The sequence below is a fragment of the Mycteria americana genome, chromosome 10 (genome assembly GCF_035582795.1).
Source record: "Mycteria americana isolate JAX WOST 10 ecotype Jacksonville Zoo and Gardens chromosome 10, USCA_MyAme_1.0, whole genome shotgun sequence".
Taxonomy (NCBI): domain Eukaryota; kingdom Metazoa; phylum Chordata; class Aves; order Ciconiiformes; family Ciconiidae; genus Mycteria; species Mycteria americana.
The window spans coordinates 17,280,627-17,302,826 of record NC_134374.1 but is presented as its reverse complement, the minus strand read 5'-3'; the positions used below and the strand labels follow the sequence as shown (position 1 = coordinate 17,302,826).

The 22,200-nt window shown below is 53.4% G+C and overlaps 1 protein-coding gene across 3 annotated transcripts in view; it reads left to right on the top strand.

Annotated features, from left to right (window-relative positions):
• The first annotated feature begins 7,585 nt into the window (after positions 1-7,585).
• The window catches only part of GPC4 (glypican 4), a 70,515-nt gene continuing 55,900 nt past the window's right edge, over positions 7,586-22,200 (top strand). The window contains exon 1 of one of the 3 annotated variants that reach the window (XM_075512744.1): positions 7,586-7,961. In XM_075512744.1, the coding sequence (XP_075368859.1) occupies positions 7,601-7,961 (361 nt within the window). In that variant the 5' untranslated portion in view covers positions 7,586-7,600. Of the gene's footprint in view, positions 7,962-17,538; positions 17,887-19,407; positions 19,505-22,200 lie in introns of those variants that run through there. The other 2 variants (XM_075512746.1, XM_075512745.1) reach the window with 2 other exon arrangements.

Below are 22,200 nucleotides of genomic sequence, written 5' to 3'. Positions count from 1 at the left end.
CCCCCCCCCTTTCTCCCCAGTCTATGCCCAAACTGCAATATTGGTTAAAAATATCGTCTGTGAAAAGAAAAGGCAAATAAATGAGCACATCAAAGCCAGCTGCCTGGGGCCGTTCGGTTGCGAGCAGAAACAGGGCTAGGCCCTGGGCCCATTATCTTGCTGATATCTAATGCCACCACTTCAGAGTGTGAGAATGGAGCCTTTTTTTTTCGCAGCCGAGCGTACCGGCCCCGCTGGTGTTTGGGAGCACAAAGGCCGCCATCCACCCCAGCTCTCGAGACAGACTGTTGACATGTTGCTCTCAGATTTCATTCCTGAAAATCTGGAACTTTACGCTGAACAAATAACATGATCTTTTTCCTTCATCTGGAAAGGATAAAAACAATTGCTGGCACTTGGAGCAGATCGCTCTTTCTTTTCCTCCCTCCTCCCTCCAGCTTTCCTCGCAAGCCCCGACTCGCTGCCCGCAAGTCACAACTCGCATATTTTCATTTGAAAACTTTGAACCATGGGGGGTGGGGGGCGAGAGTGGAGGGGAATGAAAAAGAAGATTAAAAAAAAGGATTGCAAGCAGCACCGATATAACCATGAACGTCTGGCAGCCCACGTGCTGCCCCGGCCCCGCTGGGCGGGGAGGATGGAGCGAAACACAAAGTGTTTGCCATCTGGGGGGACACGGGCAAGGGCTGCCCATGCTGCTCGTGGAGGAGCGGTGCTCGGCCCCGCAGCGCGTCCCCGCTGTGGGACGGACGGTGCCCTGCTGCGGGCTGCCCTGCGGTGCCCGTGCAGGGGCCGGGACAGCGGGGAGGGTTGCACCCTCCGAGCCCCGCATCGCACCCTCTGATGGGCATTGCACCGGGCATGGGGATGTGAGCTGTGGCTATGTGGGTCCAAGGCAAAGTCTGGTGAGTCTTCCTCAAGGAGCGGGACTTGAGCCGGCACTCACCCTGCGCCCCATTCTCCTGGGCTGCTCTTTCATGGGTTTTGTTTTCGGCATGGCACTGTCGGGGAGAGAAGCCGCATCAGCCCGTCCAGCCCTGCTGCGGACCCGCTGAGCTGGAGGGTGAGCAGTGTGGGCACTGCCAATACCTCCTGCCTGCAGCAGTGGTGATTTTCAGTAGGTTTTGTTTCCTGCCACCCGTGTAAGCACACACACTTTCCACTCTGTGTTTACAAGTTCTTGTGAAATAGCCTTTAAACAGAATGAAGAGAGTGCCTGGGGGTAAAAAAGATCATTATTTTATCATTATTTATTTGTATTTATCATTATTTCATTGATACTGAAGCTCTGTACGGAACAGGACTGGGACAAGTCCCTCTCAGAGCCTGTGCTCCCCCTGCTCTCGTGCTGACCCATTTTGCCTCCCGCGTCCCGGGTGATATTAAGGGGTTAGCCACTTCTGCTCTCCTCCGCTAACGAAATCCTCAAAGGCGCTGACACGCATCCCTGCTGTAACGAGGCAGATGTCTGCAAACGAAGCGCTTGCTGGACCGGTGCCCAGGTAGAAGCTCTTTGAGGGGAATGAAAGGCCCTAGATGAAGTGCTGGGTGCAGTAATTAGGATCTCTGGAGCTCCCCCTGGCAAGCTCACACTGATCTTTCCAGGTCCTAAGAAACCAACTTTGACCTCTCTGCTGACCATCACGGTGCAGCTCCATCCCTGGGCAGGCACGGCTTGACCTGCAGCACAGCACCAGCGCTGCTGGTGGAAACCAGCTCCCACCCAGAGGGAGCAACTCCCATCTACGGTGATGCCCGGCATCGGAGGGGTCCGGGACGGTCTTGCTGACAACTGCAGAGCCACAGGCTCCCTCTTCCCCTGGCTCTGCTCCGTGGGATTCTAGCTGACACAGGGAGCTCAGGTATACATAGATATTACTCATTTTTAAGCAGCGCCAACTGGCTGGGTTATCGGCTGCTCTGAACATGCCTCTCCCCCCCTCTCTCCTTTCCATGGTAGGAGATTATTTCCTGCTGCTCCAGACAGTGCTGGGCGTTGTTCCCCTCTGCCCCAAGTCTGCAGGGACCGAGGCCACACGGCCGGCCGGGGCCACCGACGGCAACCAGGGCCGTCTCCAGCCGTGCCGTGCCGGCCACATGTGCCGAGAGCTCTGGGCTCTGCAGAGAGCAGGGTATGTTTTCTCCATGTAAAGGAGATAGGAGAAAATAAATACCGGGCTTGAATCGTGGCCCGGGAGGTTTAGGTTAGCCATGAAGAAATGCTTTTGTGCAATAAGATCCCAAGTCAGTAGCTGGGACAGGCTGTGCAGTCTGGATCGAGGAGGGATTTTGAGAACAGAGAGGGAGGGGACGGCTCGAGGTCAGTCCTGCTGGGCCAGAGAGGGAGGCGTCAGGTATCTGAACCTTTTTCCAGTCCTGATCTCTGCAGCTCTGGGGTTTTGTGAACCCACTGGCTGGGTGATGTGCTTATCTGCAGACCAGGAGACTGCACGTTTAACGGGTGAGACTAACCCGAGTGGGCAGGCTGGAGCACGTGGGCCAGCCGTGCCACCGCTCATAGCACCCACAAAACAACACTTAAAAGGGGGGAAAAAAGCTAAAAAAGCAGCCCAGGCAGTGATTCCTGCTGTAAATATAGCCCAGAGCACCTGGGGAGGGCTGAGCAAGGGACTGCTGCTTGGAAGGGATGGAAATGCAAGAATGACCTGTGGGCTTGTTTCCTCTGTCATCCCCAATTTATGCTATTCATCTTCTCCCCTGCCCTCCAACTGCTGCTCCCCCTCCACCCACCCCACCCCATGCACTCCCACCCCACGTTTATAGGAAAATTATGCGAGTGTGGATGGAGAATTAAACGTCAGGGCTGTAATTCACACAAAGAAAGGCCTGTGTGAGGCAGACGCAGGGTCCCCAGAGGGTCCCATCCCGCCACCCAGCCTCCTCAGAGGCAGCCAGATGCATCGGGAAGCCAATGCAGGCATGGGACGTACGGCCACCCGGGGCAGGGAGGATGGGGACATGTCCCCGGGGTTGCTGGGCTGTGGGAAGGGGTGCGGGTGAGCCAGCGCAGCTGCCAGCATCAGTCCGGTGAGCCACGGGGAGACGCAGCCCGGGGACCCGCTTTGTGCCCGCTGGTGGGGGAGCAGGGAGGAGCGGAAGCCGTGACCAGCTCTGGAGCGACAGTGACTGACATTCGCTTGCCGGGAATCTGTTGGGGAATATTTTTATCCGCTGGGTGTGAGTGTGCTCCACGTCAGAGCCATCTGCCACACAGTCATTTTTGGGAGAGCTGGGAAGTGCAGGCATGAAAAATCTGTGAAATGAGTGCATTCCTGTGCCCTTCAAAGCTGTGTGTCCCCACGTCTCCTCCCCATGGTGTCCGGGGATAGGGCTAGGACAACTTCTTGTCCTGCTGGGGGAGAGACAAGCTCTTGCATTCCCTAAAATGGAGATGGTCTTGAGCTCCACACAGCAAGCCCCGTGTGCTTCAAGTCAGTTTGGACTCGGGAGTCTGAGTGAAACCGTTGCAGCAGAGCCTTGTACGCCCAGCCTGTTCGCCCCTGCCCTCTTAGCACCTTTCCGTCTTGCTTCAGTGTGCACAGCACCTCGCACCCTGCCGTGGCAGAGCCTGGCTGGCATTGGCCCCCCTGCAGAAGGCAACGAGGAGCTAACCCACCCCATACCCCAGAGCTGAGCAGCTCCCGCGGGAGGTTTCTGTTAGCTGGACAGGGTGAAGGAGCCCTAGGATAAAAATAAGTGATAAAAATAAATGGAGACATCAGCCCATGCTGAAACACCGGATCTGCTTCCCTAAAATATCAGGCCATTGACATTCGAAACCCAGATCCAGAGCTTCATTTTGCAACTAGCAGAATCCCCCCATCCTCGTGACAGATGCCCTGGATTAAACACCCCCCAAATTTGTGGTATCTGGGGTTTTATCAAAGGAGACTGTTTCCACGCGAGCCTCCCTTGTTCCAGCCCAACCACTCTGCCGCAGGAGAGCCAGCGCGCCTGGTTCGGGTTTACAATGAGCCGTCTCCTGCTGATGAGCTGGAGCTGGGAAGACACGCCTGTCCAGTTCCCTTTCAACGCTTTCTAACCTCCTTGTGGCCCAGGCTTTCCTGCCAGAGTGTAGGATTTAATCACCCTTAATGATAGCCAGCCCAAGGATTGCATTCAGCCAGGTTTTCCTAAAGGGCTACATCTGAAATCTTTATCCGCGTACAACCCCCCAGTAAATTCCCTGACAGACGACTGGAAACACCGCAGGGCTGTGGCAGACCTCTGGCCAGCACCAGAATTAAATCAAACCGAAAGCTTAAGCCCTCGTAGGACCCAGCGGGATTTTCGGATGTAATCAGTGCCACTGCTGGGCTTGGGGGTTCCTCTCTGCTGCCACGATTTGTCGGTGCTAGAGAACTGCCCTGCTCCCGCCAACCTGAAGTTAAAATCAATCCACTGAATCCCACACAGGTGGGAATTACTTGTATTGATTTTTAGTGTAAGCCGGTACATCGCCGATGTGGACTCGGTCAACACCAGTAAGATTTATACTGATATAACCATAACCCCGTGAAGGGTTTTTGCCAATTCCTCTGGAGCAGATTCAAAGTGGTTTTAATTAACAACTGACATAACTTTGTTGTGTGGACGAAGGCTCGGGCAGGAGCAGCACGGCCGGAGGTCTGTGCTGGAGAGGAGAGGCGGCACAATGGAACAAGGTGAAGAGAAGCTGTGGAGGAGCCGGGTCTCCTCGGTTTCTCCTTCCCTACCCTTTCTTCTCTCCAAAAAGCTGGCAGGGCTGCAGTTTTTCCACTGAATGAGATGACGGAAATTTGAAATGCCAAGTTGTGCAAGGCCCGTGGCATATGCTGGAAGAGGCTCCGTGCAGACGGAATGCGGGTGATGTCACCTTGTCTTCGTCTCCTGCGCCGGGGCCAGCGACGGCTGCGCCAGCAGGTCCGTGCCGCAGCCGGCTCTGCCCAGCCCAGGGGTGCCCGCACCGGTGGTGGGGACACATTGGGGGTCCCCCCAAATAGCAGAGGGGGCTCGCAGCTGACTTTGTGAGCAGGCAGAGCCGAAACGGCTCTGAAAGCCCTGCAGGCAGCACAGGCTCGGCTCTCTGCACAGGTAGGGGAGATGGGGACACGAGCCCCAGCGTCGGGGAGCATCCCATAGCAGGCCTCGGGGTATCCTCTAGGGCTGGAAAAGAAACACTGAGTGTGGGGGCAGAAACAACTAATGGGGAGAGAGGGGAGTTTTGGGGGAGGTGGGAAGTCAGAAGTTTTTTTGCCCTAAAAAAACCCCGTCAATGTCTTTTTAAAACTAAACTGCAAGTTTTCCCCGCTGCTTTTCTCCGCCTTTTTCTCCTGGGAAAGGGAGAGAAGTGGGGAAGGGGAATCGCTTGAGCGGTTTGGGGTGAGGGGGCTGGGGAGGTTCTGCCAGATGTGGGAAAATGCTGGAGAAGGGGGAAAACTCAGAGAAAAATTTCCGTTTTGAGAGAGGCTACTTTTCCTTTCCTTAAAAAAAAAAGAAAAAGAGATTTTAATGAAAAATTTCAGGCAGTCCCATTGTTTTGCTGCAGCCTTTGATTTAACTACTTGATCAAGTATTCGACAAAACCCTCCGTGTTTTTCAGGAGGTTTCTTAAATCCTGCCGAGGTATGGGATTATGAGAAACAACAAATGGCAAGCTGTCTCTAGCCCCACAGACTTTCTCACTCTCGTTTTCTCTCTCACTTTGGAATAAAAAATGCAGTGCTCCCTGCTGAGTTCTCTTTAAAATTCACATTGTCTCTTCAAATAAAGGCTGGGAGGGTGAGGTAGTGCTTTGAAAACCAGAACTCAGTCATACATTGCAGGGCCAGATCCTAGAGGATTATTCTCTCTCAGGACACTTTATAACTTCATGAGAACTTCTGGCCTGGCTTGTCTCACCAGCTCGGTGTGAGTGGCCCCAGCGGATGGCAGCGCGACAGAGATCCCTACACCCCTTTCCAGCAGGAGGGCTGGATTTGCCCCTGGAGACTTTTTAAACCGTGATAAAGCAAACTCCAGCTTTGCCCCTAGGGATGGCTTGGCCCGTTTCCCGTGCAGGCAGGGGATACTCGCCGCGTCCCTGCCGGAGGGACAGCCCCGCCGCAGCAGGAACCTCTCCATCGCAGCTGGCCCAGGCCGGGCTGCGGTAACATGGTTTTCCATTGCTTTTGGTGTAATTCCTCGACTGCAGCAGCCTGCGCTGCCCCAAGGCTGCGGTGAGCTGCCAGCGTCGCCGCTGGGAAGCTCAGAGCTGAACAAGCATCTTGTTCCCACGAGAAGTGCCTGGCGGGGCAGCGTGGCCGTGCTTCGCTGTCGGCGCGCTCTCGCCGGGGCAATGAATAGATGGTCTTTTCCTCCCAACCCGCCCGGTGTCTCGCTGACAAAAGCTTGAGAGCAAGGGGGTGAAGCTGGCAGCTTCCTTTGCTGGTGTTTCAGTCTGTCCTTCCCCAATGTAGCAATGAGAGAAATGAGTATAATAAAGGAGCATATTGAAATGTAAAACGCTGCATATTTCTTTCTTTTTTAAATGATGCTATTGCCAGGCTGTTACACTGTCGTGGGGCAAATTACAGTGTGCAAGATACAGCACCGGGCGCAGACACATGGACACTGCAGCAGGACACAGCTGCCTGCACAGTATCCGCACCCAGGGCACACGGACACCGAGAGCTCGCCGTGCGAGACGGGGAGCAAGGTGTCCTTACGCGGACCCTTTAAGTAGCATTACAGCTCCGTGAAATTATGACAGTGCCTGTCATTCTTGCAGTACTATTTCTGTGATTTTCAGTAAACAGAAGCAAGCAGCAATTGTTGCTCTTAAACCACTGGTTTAAGGGTTTAGCGGGGCTTGTTTACATGTATGCATGCATCTGTGTGCAGGGCTGGAGAATGAAGGAGGAAGAGTGGCTGGAGCATTTTGGTGTTCGTGTTCCTGAGGCCTCTGTCCCGCCAAACTCTCGGAAACAGAAGATCACTAAAAAAAACAGTCGGTTTTGACAAGTCTTTCATGCACATAGTTCAAACCTGTCACAGCGATGTCAAAATTCACCAGCTTGGTGAACCTATTAAACCTGGAGCAGAGCTGAACCATCTACACCTCCAGTTAAGGACGAACAGCCAACCCAGCCCTTTCCAACCCCTACCAGGGAATTCCGCTTTCTCTTGCGGGGCACTTTGGACGGGAGCGTGGATGCCCGGTGGGAACTCCCCACGGCCGGGGGATGCTCAGAGCCGGCTCCGGGCTGGGGCCAGCCCTGCTGGGAGGCGAGGAGCTCGGCGTCCCCCGGCTGGCGGGGACTCGGCTGCGGGCAGAGCCGGGCGCGGCGGCCGCGGGCCGGGCTCCCCGCAGGCGGCGGGCGCAGCGGGGCGCGCCCCGGGGAGGGGGCGCCCGCTCGGGGCCGGGCCGGGCCGGGCCGGCGGCGGGGAGGGCGGGCGGGCAGCCCCGGGCTCCGCTCCGCCTCGCTGGGCGGGCGGATCCCAGCTCCTGATTTTCCCGGGGGCTGCAGAGGCTTGTCCCGGCCCTGCGCGATCCTGCTTGGCTGCCGCCCTCCCCGCCTCCCTCCTTCTCCTCCTCCTCCTCCTCCTCCTCCACCACCCCATGTGCTTCCTGCCGGGCCAAGTTAGCAGAGCGCCGCCGCACGCCGGGCCAGCGGAGCGGAGCCGCAGCGGAGCGGGGTGCACGGCAGCGGGCGCGGCTCCTGCGCGGCGCGGCGGGGCAGGCTCGGCGGAGGGCCGGCTCCGGCCTCGGGGCGCTCTCGCCCGGCCCCGGCGGCCCCTGCCCGCCCGCACCATGCCGCGGCGGCGCGGCTGCCTGCCGCCCCTCCTCTGCACTTTAGCCGCCCTCAGCCTGCCGCTGCTGCTGGCCGCCGAGCCCCGCGCCAAAAGTTGCTCCGAAGTGCGGAGGCTCTACGCCGCCAAGGGCTTCAGCCAGAGCGAAGCGCCCAGCCACGAGATCAGCGGTGAGTCGCGGTCGTCGCCGCCGTCTTTGTGCGCGCTCGGCCCGGCCCGGCCCGGCGGAGCGCGGGGTGCGCGCCCGGCTCCCCCCCGGCCCGGCGCCCCCCGCAGCGCGGGGCACGGCCCGGCCCGGAGCGGGGCGCGCTGCCCGCCTCGCCTCCCCGGAGCTCGGCTCGGTTCGCCTCCCCGGAGCTCGGCTCGGGGCGTCCGGCTGGGCTCGGCTCGGCTCGGTTCGCTTCGACTGCCCTCCCCGGAGCTCGGCGCTTATCCCGCCCCGGCTGGCCGGGGCGCGCCGTAGGACCCGGCGCGGCTGCCCGCAGCCCGGCGCGCTCGGCCCCCCCCGTGCCGGGGCGGCGGGCGGGACCGCGCCTGTTGCCGGCTCCGCGCCCCGCCGCTCGGCCGGCGCGTTGCGCGGCGGCGGAGCGGGCGCTGCCTGCCCTTGGGCTGCCTTTCTCCCCGGCGGGGGAGCGCGGCGGCGGGCGGCCCCGTCCCGCCCCAGGTGCCGCTGGCCCGGCGGCCTGCTGGCGAAGGGACGGAGAAATGGTTTCTTTTTTCTTTTCTTTTTTTTTCTTTTTCTTTCTTCCCTCCACCTTCGTCCCGAGGTTCTTGCGCATCCAGGGGACAGGAGTGCTCGCAGCCGGCAGCAGTAGGAAATGGTAGCTAATGTGCTCACACCCAAAACACTTTATTCTTTTTGTTTCGTCCTTCATCTCCCTCCCAGGGCCGCTGCTTTTATTTCCCCTTCTGAATGACCTACTGGACCGCATTCTCCACGGAACAAAGGAAGTGCCTTTTTAGCTGGAATCCTCGGAGACCACCAAGGACTCCAGCTCATGCGCTGCAATTTCGCACTACTTTCAACAATAACAAAAATGCATGACTGAATGGCTCAAAAATGTGGAGTGTTAGAGGCATTCATTTCGGTCTAGGACACTGTCACAACACAGACAGACCCCAAGTAAATACCTTTAGACGGCTAAGATAGAAGCTGGGGGTAATCTTTACCATTGGTGTGCCCTCCAGATATTATCCTTTTCACTGACAAAGCTAAAATGATTTTAGCGCTTTTATATTGTCAGACTAATGATATGCGTTTAGCCTACATCTGTTTGAATAAAATTGCGGGTCCGTTTACTTCTCCAAGAAATATTTTAATGAGAAACGTCTGACTGGTTGCAGTTAAAATACTCTCCCCTTCACCCTCCCTGCTTTGTAAAATGGTCTCTAATAAATAGGCTTGGATTTGATTTGAGCCCAGCCCTCATCAATGTAGGATCAGGACGTGAGCAGGCTTCCTCGTACGTCCGGAAGGTTTGACCTAGTCCTTATTTTATATATTGTTTTTTAAGATGACTTGGTGAGCTTTGGAGTATGTTGGGTGTAGGTCATGCTGACAGGGCTTCTTCCATTTGGGGCTCAGCAGTTGGTGGTTTGACCCTGTGCTTTTGAAATAAGGGGTCAGAGAAATGTGATGAGCAAGGTAAGATTATTTGACAAAAGAAGGGCTTTCCGCAATGACACGCTGAAAATATCGGCTGAGTTATGTCGCTGTTCCAGGGGTGCGGGGAGTCTGTGTCTGGCCTCGTTTGGAAAGCAACAGGTCTTGCAAAGTTACGTTTTAAATGTCATCCTGCTCTGCAGGGTGTTTTGGAGAGGATGGTGGAAGTCTTTAAAGGAGATGCGTATGGCTTCAAAGTGTGGTGTACCTCAAGTGCGACTGCACTTAAACCTCAAGTGGGGTGCTACACCTGCTGCAGTTTCACATTCCCCCTGCAAATTCACGTGGTTTTGGCGTGTGTTGTGTTTAGAGGCTCCGGATCCCCTCTCTTGCCTCTCAGCTCATGTATGCAGGTGGTAGCTGCTCGCCCTGCTGCTGGTTTTTAACTTGCTGAGCGTGCGGTGCTTCACCTGCTGTTGCCTTTGCAGGGCCAGCACAGGGAACCGGTGTGCTGTGAGCTGGGTGGGAAACGCGCCTGTGATAGTGCTGGAGGCTGAGGTCTGACACCAGGGCGAAAGGTCCGCGGTGTGTATTTCGTCTTGAAAAAATGAATCACTTGCCAAACCTTTGATTTCAGTTGGTGTTTCAGGTGATAGCGGTGTGTTTTCCAAGTGAATTGGAAAGGCACTTACCTGGGAGCCTGGCTAATCGGTGAGAACGAGATAAATGCATATGGGAAAGAGCTCTGTGTTTGGGCAAGCATCCCATTGAGGTGATGGTGGAAACTGATGATTTTTGCTTGGTAGCACTCTGCTCGCCAAATCAGGGTGGAGAACAGGTTGAAGAAGGCTCAACGAGCTGCGATTCTGATGCGGTGGTGTAAGGAACATAGCTGTTACTGGCATGAACTCAAGTCTGAAGTCCATCACGTTCTTCTTTACATTTTTGTACCGGTTTGGTGGATTGTGCTTTATTCTCTCATTCTCTTGCAGAATTGCTTTAGATCACAGTGCACAGACAGAAACGTCCTAGCAACTTTCCAAAAAGGTGTCCTAAAAGCTGTGGCAAATTATTTTCTGTAAGTGTAGTGACTTCTTTACTGTCAGAGCGGGGATTACCCATCCTACAAAACGATGGCCTTGAATTGTCAAAGTGAAGCACCTGGGCAGTGTGGGCAGATGTGCCCCTGCACTGGGCTGCGTGACAGCAGGTGAAACTCATCCTCACCGGATGGGCACAAGAGTCATTTGGGGTTTAGCAGCATCTCATGTGGCCTTTTGTGCCGCGTTTATCTTCTCCTGGAGCAGTAGGTGTGCGCAACTTCTTCTCTTTCAAGAAAGGGCCCATTCCAGCAATCTTTTTGTCTCTATCATTGCTATTTCAGTCGCATTAAATGGCTATTGCTTGTCCGTAATTACCTAGGAGTTCAGTTTATTATTTGTTTAGACCAGGTTTAGGATGTAATTCGAATATGCATGAATGGCAGGGTATATCTTGCTGAAGTACATAAACATTTCTGAAAGAAGTGCGCAGCTGGTCAACTCATTGCTTGCTTGATAAGAGGTGTATGATGTGTTATTTGTAGTGTGGAACATACAGAAATTGTTTCCTTTTATGTTAACTTGGTGTAAAGACAGACTACTGCTAGAAATCTGCATGGAAGCATTTCTTAAGTTATGGCCCTTTGCAACTGCCTTCTATCTGAGTGATCTTTAGTAGCTTCTGCACCTATAGCCCTGTGATATGTATGTTGCAAAGCTCATGTCAGTGGTGAGATGCAATCTTGCTGCTGTTGCTGGAGAGATAAGTGCTTGTGTAGAGCTGATGTAGATGGTTTGTGAAACTTGTCTTGATAATGTCTCAATAGTAGGTGGTGTGGGCAGAGCACCACCTCATAACTGGTTTTAAGATGACTTTCAGGGTTTCCTGAGGAAAGGGCACATCTCAGGAACGTCTCGGTCCTACAGCCTGTAGTTGCTCACTTTGTTCAAACGCTACCCGGAAAGTATCATTCCTTATTGAACCCACGTGTCTCGGGACTGGTGGTGATGGAGCAAAACTCCCTGGGAGTGACCGTCTGCAGGGGCTGCTTACACCTGGTGTGGTGCAGCTGCAGAACGAAATGCAAAGAGAGCTGGTGCCGGTGGCACCTGGAGACCCACAGTAGGTGGCTGTGATTTAAAAACAAAAAACCCAACATTTCTTTCAAGAGGCTCCTTCTTGCCCTCAGGTGTTAAGCGGATGGAAATTCCTTCCTTTTTCCTGCTAATTGGAAGAAATAGATGTTTCTTTTCCTGGATTGAAAAGGGGAAAAAAAAAAATCTTGCCTGTTGGTGGAAGGTGTTATCGGTTAATCTGTGAATTTCCTGCAGAACTGTAATGCCTTCCCTCGCTGGCAGTGCTGTCCTGATTTCGTGGTGGCTTGGAGGCAGGCGCGAGTGGAGGACGCCCTGTTGGGGAGCACAGAGCGAGCCTGGAGCCTGCCTTTGCAGGGAGCTGGGCGCAAGCAGTGCTCCGTGTTCAGTCTTAGTAAAGATGCTCGGTGTAATCTTTGTCTCTGTTTAAACCAGATCAATGGACTAGCTGCATTCATTTGTTGGGAGTGATGGAGAGCAGTTCTTTCACCGTGACAGAGGAAATCACTCGGCCATTGATTTTTTGACTCGTGGGATTTTGCCCAAAGTAACTTTGGCAGGGGTGCCCCGATGTCCTGCCGCTCACTCGTCCCCGGCATGTTTATGGTTGTCAGCTGGGTGCTGTTGCCGATGCATCACCCAGATGTGCCACCGTGGTCGATTGGGAAAGTTGCTTTGTTGGCATTGCTGTTTTATGTATAAAGTTCAGCAAATGCTTTTTTAGTTTTCACGTGCTTCTCTTCCATGTGGCCTCTTCCAACAGAGAAACCGTTTCTGGATCTCGTCCAGGACTCTGTTACTCGTGCTGTCTGGCACTGCTGAGCCTGTTGCAGTCAGTTTGCACGAGACAGCTCCTGGGCTCGTTGGGGTACGAGAAGTACCAGATAATACCTGGTCCTCCTCACCATCTGTTTGAAGGTGTGGAGCTACCTGGCCACCAGCTGTAGCTGTTTGCAATGACTCTTGTCCAGCAAAGGCAGTGGTCCTTGGTGGGCAGGGTGGTTTCTCCTGCCCGGCGTGCATTAATGGAGCAATTGCCTGACCACCCGTGGGTGGGGAAGTGACCGTTGGAGAACGTCCTCGCGGCAAACGCAAGTGTTGGCATGGAAAAGTAAATGAGAGAATCGCTTGAAGTATTTTTAGCTGCTTCTAATGTCATTTAGCAACTGGAAACAGCGGGAGGGGGGAGCTGGCAGCGTGCAAGTCGCCCGCAGGCCACCAGCGAGTGCCCCGGCATCCGGAGCTGGCGGCCGGGTGGCTCGGTGAGCATTGGTGAGAGCCGGCGGCGGCCCCTGACTGACTCATGGCTCTGGCCGCCGCTTGCCTGGGACTCTACTTTCTCTCTGTAAATCTGCAGCGCGGGGTTTTGTTCGACTGCAGCAGCACGCCGTGTCCTAGCAGCCGGCAGCGTGAAGCATGTGGTTAGCAGCAACTGCTTGCAGTGGTCTGGGCTGAGTGGGAGTATCATTTTCCTTGGCAGACACTTCATAGAAAGTTCTGTTTTTTTTGCCAGAATAAGCAGTCATTACATTCCATACAATTCATAGTCAAATTATTATCTATTGTTAAAATTGCCTTAATTATCAGATGTTTCCTTAGACATGTAGCTGTTTTTTAAGAGGCTGAATAGAAGTGTGTACATTGTGCAGGAGGCCTGAGCTGCACAATGTTTTCAGTACTGTTTTGTAGTTTCAGGGAGATCTTCTGTGGCTTTCGTATGTCAACAGACTTTTTATTCTTGCTAAAACGGCAGCGGAGCAAGGCCGGCGCAGCAGCGAGACGCTAGGTTGGCCTCGGGTCTCTGCCTCTCCCCTCCACCGCAGTATTTATCCTTGATACCTGTGGACCCAAGGAAGTTTAGGCCAAAGCATCTCTGCTGCATGCAAACCCTGGGTGTGAGGTGGCTCTGATGGGAGAAGGTCCCAGGCAAGCATCTTCTGTCTTGGAGGCGCAGGTAGTGTCTGCCCAGGAGGGCTGGGACCTCTGTCAGGAGGCTGGAAGGATCCCAGGTTATCTGGAGTGGTGATGTCCATGGTCTTAGCCTGCTCTGTGATGTTGGCTGGTGGCTCGTGCAGACCCCACCGTCCTGGTTATGTGCCATGGGTTGCCAACCCTGGCAGTGCCCCAGAGCCTGTGTGGATGGAGAAGGGCTGCCAGTGCTGCTCGAGAGGTGTCGGACGCGTGGTTCTCGCCTCCCATCCCCTCCACCCGTAGCTGTTCCCCCGATAAGCAGAGGGGTGCTCACCATGGGACTTCTATGGATGTGCACGTGTGTGTTGAGTTGCAAGGGCTCAATCCTTGATACCTCTCTCCCGGTCTCCTCCCCAAACCACAGGAGGGAGCATCAGGATTATCCCGTCTGCTCCAAATCCTTTGCCTCCTCCAAGAAGAGGAACGACACTCTGGGACCGATTCCCTGCTTTTGTTCTGCCTTTTTTTTTTTGGCAAGGAAATTCTTGTTAGCCAAAGAGGTCAGGGTGTGCGTCTCCTCCCCGGCGGCTGAGAGCGGGCTGCCAGCTCTGGTCTCCAGGGCAATAACCTCCTCGCATTCCTCGCATTCCTCCTGCTTTCTCTTTCTTTTGAGATTATGAAGATAACTTCCTTCTCCCATTGCTAAGCAATGCAAGGGCCGGGGAAAACTCTTAAATTTCCCCCTTGCTCCCTAAATTACCTTATGTGCTCCAAGATGCCCCATAGCAAAGCCCTCCGGTGCCCTGGAAGGGGCGGTTTGTGCTGTCCGCTGGGATTTGTGCGTCTCGGGAAGAAAGCTGCTGCTTGTATTATTTTTTTAATTGCCAAGCATTTTAATTAAAAGAGAATGACTTTGCTGTAGCCCGTCTTACCTGCTTCCCAGTTTGCTAAAGACTTTCCTTAGTGTTTCATAAAACTATTTTGCCTTTGCAGCAGAGATTTTGGGCCTTCTGTGTTTTTCTTTGCCCGTGCAGCCCCGCGGAGGTTGCGGCTGAAGCACCATGTTTGTTCTGGGGGATTTTCTTCTTGTTTACATCTTTCTGGTCTGGGAAAGACGCTTGGATAAAAGCAGCGTGTTGGGAAGAGGGGAGCTGATGAGGAGGTGTCGGAGGCTTTGCGTGCATGGGGCTGGTGGCAGCCACGTGGGCTGTCGTCAGGCTTTGCCCCCGCGATGATGTGGCTATGGTGGTTTTCTTAGGATGGCGTTTTCTGTTTGCAAACGGCTCTGGCTGGTGCAGGCATCTCTGCCCTGCTTCCCCGCCGGTTCCTGCCTTGCGGTCCGGCACGTCTCGTGTCCCCGTGGGGCCTGGGAGAGGGGCGAGATGGGATGGGGAAGGGGTGGTGGTCCCCAAGGGCAGCGGCGCGTCACCTCACTGCCAAAGCGCGGTGCTTGAAGGGACGGAGACAGTGCTTAAAAATTGTGTGTGGGGGTACCTACCGGGTGGGATTTGCCTTCGTCAGGGGCTGGCCAATGTTGATTTTAACGTGAAATTAGGGTCGTAGTGCCTCTTTCCCAATGTAAAGCATTGCCTGATTTCTCCTCCCCCCCAAAAAAGCACTCTTAGAAATACCTTTTTTTTGTTGTTGTTCATCTTTTAAGCAAAAGAAAAGAAAAATCTGTTCGTTTCCAGTCTTTCTACTCGGATTTTCTGTGGTTTATGCAATCGGTGGCTGATGGAGTTGGACGTATGTGAGTTCCCTGTGAGGGACTCCTCGCTCGGCTGGTTTTGGGATAGGAAAGGTATGTGGTCAGCAGAGAGGAGCTGCCCTGAGCGAAGGATTTCAAAGGAGTATTTCTCTTAATGCTTCCAATTTAGAAGTTGAGAATTGTCTGGGTTTTAAGCAAATTCAGATGGGAGCAAAAAATGATGAAATGTTTAAAATATGTTTCAACATTTTTGTGGGAATAGGAACTGTTCTTATACAGGCTAGGCTGCAGCTTTCGGGAGGTGAAAATATGTGGCCCTTACACATTGTCAGCATTGTTTCTGCTTTTTTTTCCTTCTTTTTTTAAAAATGCTCATAGGAAATTGGCTTGGTAATTGAGTTTCTACAGAACCACAACATCCAATAGCTGTTCCTTTCCAGGGGTCACACTTAGGTTAGTTTAAGTAAAGTGCAGTCAGTTTAACCTCTTGTGGTTTGTAGTGCTATTCTAGAAATTACTGGTGATTTGGGGTGTGTTAGAGTAACAACTTCACAGGAAAACCCCAAATGTCAGGGTGTCTGGTTTTCGGAGAGCTCTGACCGCTCGCCCCGTGAAATCCGGGCACCTCGTGGTACGTCCCTTGAAGGGGCGTGCTCGCATCGGAAAATGTAGTTAAAGCCTTTACGGCCGGTTGACTTTCCTTTTGAAAGAAGCCGAAACAACCCTTGGCGAATCGTTTACCTACGTTGACTCGTAACATCCTCCTGCTTCGAAGCTCCGTGCGGAGCCTGCGCTGGATGCTCGGCGTTGGGTCGCGTCGCCCCGCGCGGCTGGAACCCCGGCAGCGGCTCCGATGGAGGAGCAGCCGCGCGCTGGGCCCCCACGTCCCCGGGCTCTAGGGGATTCGCTGGCAGCGGAGGGCCAGCTTTAAGAAATTATGAGCCGGGGCTTTAGCTTGGTAGCATTGACAGTTTGGTATAAAAAGCTCTGTGTTGCAGGCTGCGATGACAGGGGGTGATAAATCACTCTTGGCTGGTGCTACAGGTTCTAATAATGGTGTTTTAAAAAGATTACATGGGTTTTAATACAAACTTTTTGCTTCTTTGTACTTTCCTCTTTTTAAGGAGCAGTGCCTGTTTTGATTCGGCATTCTTGGAACATAAAGACGGAGCCAGGATTTTTACTGGGCTGAAATGCAGTTTTTTGCTTCTCCTACAAACACGAGGATCTTGTTGGAGTGTCTTTATAGCCGACTGGCTGGCAGTGTCCTCTTTACAAGGGAGCTTGCTTGCTTGTTTGTTTTAAAGGTAACTTTGCCCCCGGAAGATTAAAGAGCAAGCAGCTTCACCCAGCTCTGGCGGGTGCTATCAGAAAGAAATTTGTGATAGGGAGAGACTTTTCATGATGGCAGTAAGGGGGAAGAATAACCTCCTGCACCCTCCCTGGCTTTCCTTGGCCCGTTCCCATGGGAGGACAGGGCATTTATGTGATCAAAGAAACCAGCACAATCATAAGCCTGATGGAAAATAATTCCCCTGCCAGGTACGCGTGGGCACCCGGGTGGGCTTTACCTGTGCTCTGAGTAGTGCGGGGTGGATTTTTTTGCCCACCTGCCAACCTTTGGGTTTCTAAAGCGCGGTGGCTGGCAGTTTTGGGGGAGCACAGGGTGCCCGGTAGGACGAGGCGGTGAGGCACCAGCCGCAATGCCCCCCTGCCAGGGCAGAGGCACCGGGAGCAGGCGGTTGGCAGAAACCCGGTGTGCAGGTCGGAGATCAGAGCGGTGCCGCTGGTTTGGTTTGGACTGGAGGAAAACACAGGCTTCCTCCTGAGTTTTGGCTCGGTTCAGAGATGGAGCTGAGGGTGCCATAGGACTGTATGCTTTTTTTCTCGGTGGGGGGAAAAATGGCTTTGATAGCGTCTGCTAATGATTCAGCGCTGTTTACATAATAATTGTGGTTTGCTTTCATTAGCTCTCATAATGAGATTGCTTTCTTCTAGTGCAGTCGCTTGCTGGTTTGGTTTTACACGCTTCTGCCTCCCCGTTCCCTGAGCACGGCGTCGGGCTCACGCCGGGGCGAGGAGGCGGCGCGAGGGCTTTAAGCCTGGCCTAGCCTCCCTTCCCTGGCTCCGGGCGCGGAGGAAAGCTCACAACTTGTCATTGCAAAGGAGAGGAGGCAAAGGGGACTTGTATCACCAGGGCAACTTCTGAAAGACCCAGGTAGCGGTTTGGAGCGTTGTAGTGGTTTGGGCATCATAGCATCTTAGTGGAGTTGGGTTTAAATCCATTTTGGGCGATTTCTCAGTACAGTGCTCATCTTCGTATTAAACCCTCTTGGTTTTGGCCATTGGCAAGGAAGCGAATCCACTGACCTGCTTCCACCGGGAGGAAGAAGCCAAGTCCTTTTGCCTCCGAGATCCACCGTGTCAGAAGCACTAATCTGTGATGGTCGACGTGCATCACAGATATTGTTTGAGTATACAAAGCTACTGGATTAACTGCTGCAGCCTGACCTTGATGTAGTACTTGTTTGCTTCCTGTGTCTGAGTAATTGTGCACAGTGGTGTTGCTGCACGACAGGCTGCCAGCGCCGGCCTCCCGCAGCATCCCGCCGTCGGAGCAGTGGTGCCGAGAAACTGCCGGGTAGCGCCGGGGGATAACGCCCACCGCTGAGCTCTTACTAAATAAATAATGTCACTGGGAGGAGAATACAATAGCGTGAGCACTACCTTTTGAAAAGGTAAGGTTGGGGGTTGTTTGTTTGTTGGTTTGTTTGTTTTTTCCTTTTGAGCTTAATAGCGGCTGCGGTATGGTTTCAGAGCAGCCCTGAGAGCAGAGCCGAGTGCTGGCAGGCAGGGCATGGCCGGCATAGCTGACCCCGCCGGCGCAGCGCTGCTCCGGAGCAGGATGATCCCCGCGGGGCCGTGGGTGCTCGCCCAGCGGGTGCCGGTGAGAGGGTGCGGGGCTTCACGTGTGGCTTTGCAGATGCCGCTTGCCTGTCGTGGGGCATGCACGCCCTCTCCCCTTTGGCTGCAAGTGACCATTTCTTTAGAAATACACCCCAAACGATTTGCTGCCAGTGGTAGATTAAGGGCTCGGCTGCTGGAGGGAGGGCATGGGCAGAGGATGAGTTGACCTTCTTCTCCTTTGCAAAACAGAACTCTTTCTTTTTTCTTTTTTTTTTTCTTTTTTTTTTTTTTTGGGTTGGGGAAGGTGGCACTGCTCTCGGCCACATGGCTTCCACTAATTAATGTGAGTTAATTGGGGCTGGTTGGAGAGCCATGGCTTGGTGGGTAGAGGAGGCTCAAAAGGACGGAGCTCAGGGCTGTTTCTGCCCTGTTGAATCCAGCCTGCCAAAGGGACGAGGAGATCCCGGTGGCAGGCACCTAGCTAGCAAAACTCCGCATAACTCAGCCCTCCACTTTATTAAAGGCTCCTTTATACCACTTTTTTGCCGTAACCCCCGTGAGAACAGCCAGCCTTTTCAGCAGCCTGAAACCTCCCTTACCGGGAAGGCTCCCGCACGGGGAGCAGCCTGTCTGGCATGGTGCTGCTCCAAACCAGCCCCAAAGCTGCTTTGAAAACACATTCTGCGAGTGGGTGAGGATGCCAGGTGAGCCTGGCACCCCCGGCCAGCCTTTGCCGGCCTTGCCGAAACCGGGCACCGTCCCGCTCGCCAGCCAGCTCAATAGGATACTGAAAAATAGTTGCGGCGAGTAGGGGTTAATTTCTAGGTATCAAAATATGCATAAAAGGTTAAAGGAGACTTCCTCCTTGTCAATGAATTATGGCTTTAAAATATTTGCATTCTTTCCTGAAAGATTTAGGAATAATTATATAGCACTCAGGGGCAAGGCATTGCCAGATAAACTTAACAACTCTATAATTTGTACTCGAGGCAGGGTTTCCTGTAAATGATAGCTTTGTTTAATTTTACAATACTGCTTCCAAATGTTTGCCGGGTATAAATTGCCAGCTAAGCTGGACTTGTGAATCTGGAAGAGTATTTATTTGTTTGTTATTGTAGACAATAAAAGCTGCCGTATTCGGCCAAAACTTGGCATCTCCTTTGAAACTTCTAGGCATCCTTCCCCAAGCAGGTTTGGTGGGGTGGGCGGCCGATGTAGGGTGCAAGCAGCTTTCCAACTTCTCTGTACAAAATCCCTGAGCTGCTCTAGGATCTCCTCCTGCTCTGCCTTTTCTTTTTCTGGGGTTGGGAAAGGAATGCTGCAGTCGCAATGCACATACTTTATTTCCATTACTCGGAGCCGGAGTCATGCATAGTTACAGCCAAAGACACTTCAGCAGCTCTGGGGATAACAAGATAGCTGACAGACTGGAATGCGGATTTATCAGGGGTAAAAACTGGCAAAATTCCTTATTTCTGATTCTTCTTTTTAAATAGGCCCTTCATGCTCCTGCTGCATGAGGCCGCTGCGCCTTTTAACCCCTTGTGTTCTCCCAGCTGGATCCAGGGATGTGCGCTGGGACTGCCCGTGTGTCTTCTGGGATTAAATTGCTCAGTCCCAGTTAGTTCCTGGGTGTTGATTTTAAACTGTGACGCTCTTCCAGAAATGTTTTCAATGGGTTTTTATTTGAAAGTGTGGGCCTTTGCACCAGATGTGTGTCTGAGTGACCACAGAATGTAAATTTTACTGTATGTTGCCTTTGGACTGGCAGTTTGGGAGACTACTGGGCAGTTAACATAGGAGGATTGTGCCATGAAATCTGCTTCCTTGGGATCTGATTCATATTAACTTTTTCAGAGCAAATCTCTTTATTGGCTTCAGTTACATTTTGATGTAGAGCTACTTTTTCTGTGCCTTCGTTAGGACCTGGAAATATTTATATTGATATGAGAAACAGGTCATCTTTGGCTCTCTGGCTTTTTAGTAATATGTATAATTTAATATTCTGAGACACTGAGCAATTTGGTTTTGGGGAAACAACTTACAGCAGAAGAAACACACTTGGAAGTTAAACACATTAAGAGAAATCCCTCAATTACAGGAGCTGGGTTCAGAAGGCAAGTCAAGCTGTTTAGTAAAAGAGTTTCAAGTTAAAGTTTAACCTTTCCTAAATCTTCTGCGAGCAGCTCGTGGTGCAGCAAGACCTGCCTGGTGCCAGCCCAGCGCGGGAGCCCGGGGAGAGGGCTCTGACGTGGCCGTCTGTGGGGTGGGTGGATTGGGAGCTGGTGGTTGTTCCTGTGGTTCTGCATCTCGACCGGCGGAGAATGAAGAGAATTTCACTTTTTATTGGAAAAGGAAAGGATTGCTCAAGGATTGCAAAACACTTTGTTTTGGAAAAAATGTCATTGTTTGAAAATAGCATGAGAGCAGGAGCAGGACTGTCCCTAAGCCTCCGGCAGTCTTGAAAATGTTTTTCTTACCTGGGGGCTCGGGTGAAGCTTCAAGGCTTCAGTGTTAGCTCGGACTTTTGTCCCAGGGTGTCCAGGCTGGAAGGCTATACTTCTCCCATCCCTGCCTTTCCCTTTGATGAAGGATGGGGAAACTTTGCTTTTTCCTTTTTCTTTTTTTTTTTTTTCTTTTTTTTTAAAGGGAGTAGAGTTTAAAATAAGGACTTGACTAGTGGGCAGAAATGCTGATGGCTGGCTGCACTGAAAACACCTTAAACCTGGTTGTGGTCAGCACTTGGGCTCTCATGGGAGAGTTGCTGGCTCCTGCTTCTCTCCCCTCCGTGTGCTTTTTGCCCTGTCCCTGTGTTTATCCCTTTGGCTGTGCCCCGACCACGTGGGTTTGAACCAGCGCGGCCCCTCACCGCTTTGCTGTGGGCGCTTCTCCGAGTGTTTCTTGGCCTGTTTTATCCTGGTGCATCCACAGGACAGGTTCATCCCCACAGTGGGAAGCTGCTGTGCTCACAGCCCGCGTCCTGTGGGGCCGCAGTCGTCCACTGGAGACACCCAGCCCACGCAGGAATGCCACCGACGGCAGCCCCCGCGCTAAAGCCTTGCCTCAGCCCTGCTAGCATCGCTTCGTGTCGCCTGCGGGTTGCTAAATGCCTCCCTGCTGCGGGGACTGCCCGTCTCTCCTCTGGGCTTTTTTTAACCACAAACTTTTTATAGAGTGTTTTTGCTGACAGAGGGTGCTGGGATGGGACGGCAGCAGCGGTGGGGAGGGTGGGAGCCCCTCTCCCTGCTTGGGAAGGACTAACACAACTGGTAAACGTATCCCATCCTTCTACTCAACCATCCCTTCCCTGGGGCTCGCGGCATGCCAGGGGCTGTTTACCTTCCTGCCAGTGGGTTTCGGATGGTACCGCCTGGGAGGGGGATGGCAAAGGTCCTGTTTGCGCTCGTTCCTCCCCCCAGGTTGCTCAGGGTCGTGCTTAAAAAGACAAAATAAACCCCTTCGATGCCTGCCAGCAAAAGCCTTGATGCAATTGTCCCCTGGTATGATAAAGTGCTTTCAGCCAGGCGTGTTGTTTTTTCCACCCCACCGAAGCTGTTTGCACAAGCCCAGCTGCTGAGCACGAGAGGGGATCAAAATTCGGGTCTGCAGGTGGAAAGTCTCTGTGATACCTGGGGCTGAGGTCGCTCAAACTTGCGTTTTCCAAAATACCTAAGAAAATGTGACCCTGTGTTGGCTGGAGGGGAGGAGGCCTTCCTGGGTGGGTGTAGGGTCTGTTGCTGGCTGCAGGGCAGGGCCAAGCCTCGGGTCCCTTTCCAGGCTAGGGAAGGGTTTCTGCAAAAGCAGAGGCGAGGCCCGGGTGGCTCAGCTTGTGTGGGCAGCAGGAGCCACCCAACGTGTGGGACGGGCAAAGCCACCTCAGATGCGGGGAAGGAGAGGTGCCGTGTTCCCGTGCGGAGCAGCGCCAAGGTGGCACGTGCCTGCGGGGTGAAGCGTGTTTGGAAGGAGGGTAAGGAAACCAAAAAGATGGTCTTGCCTTAAAAGGCTGAATGCCCTCCTGCCCTCCCTGCGGGCAGCGTCCTCTGCAGCCACGTCCTTCATCTGGGACGCTGCTGTCCCTCCTGGGACGATTTTGCTCAAACTTGGCAGCGCAGAAGCTGGCTTGCAAATTGTTGAAAAGATGTTGA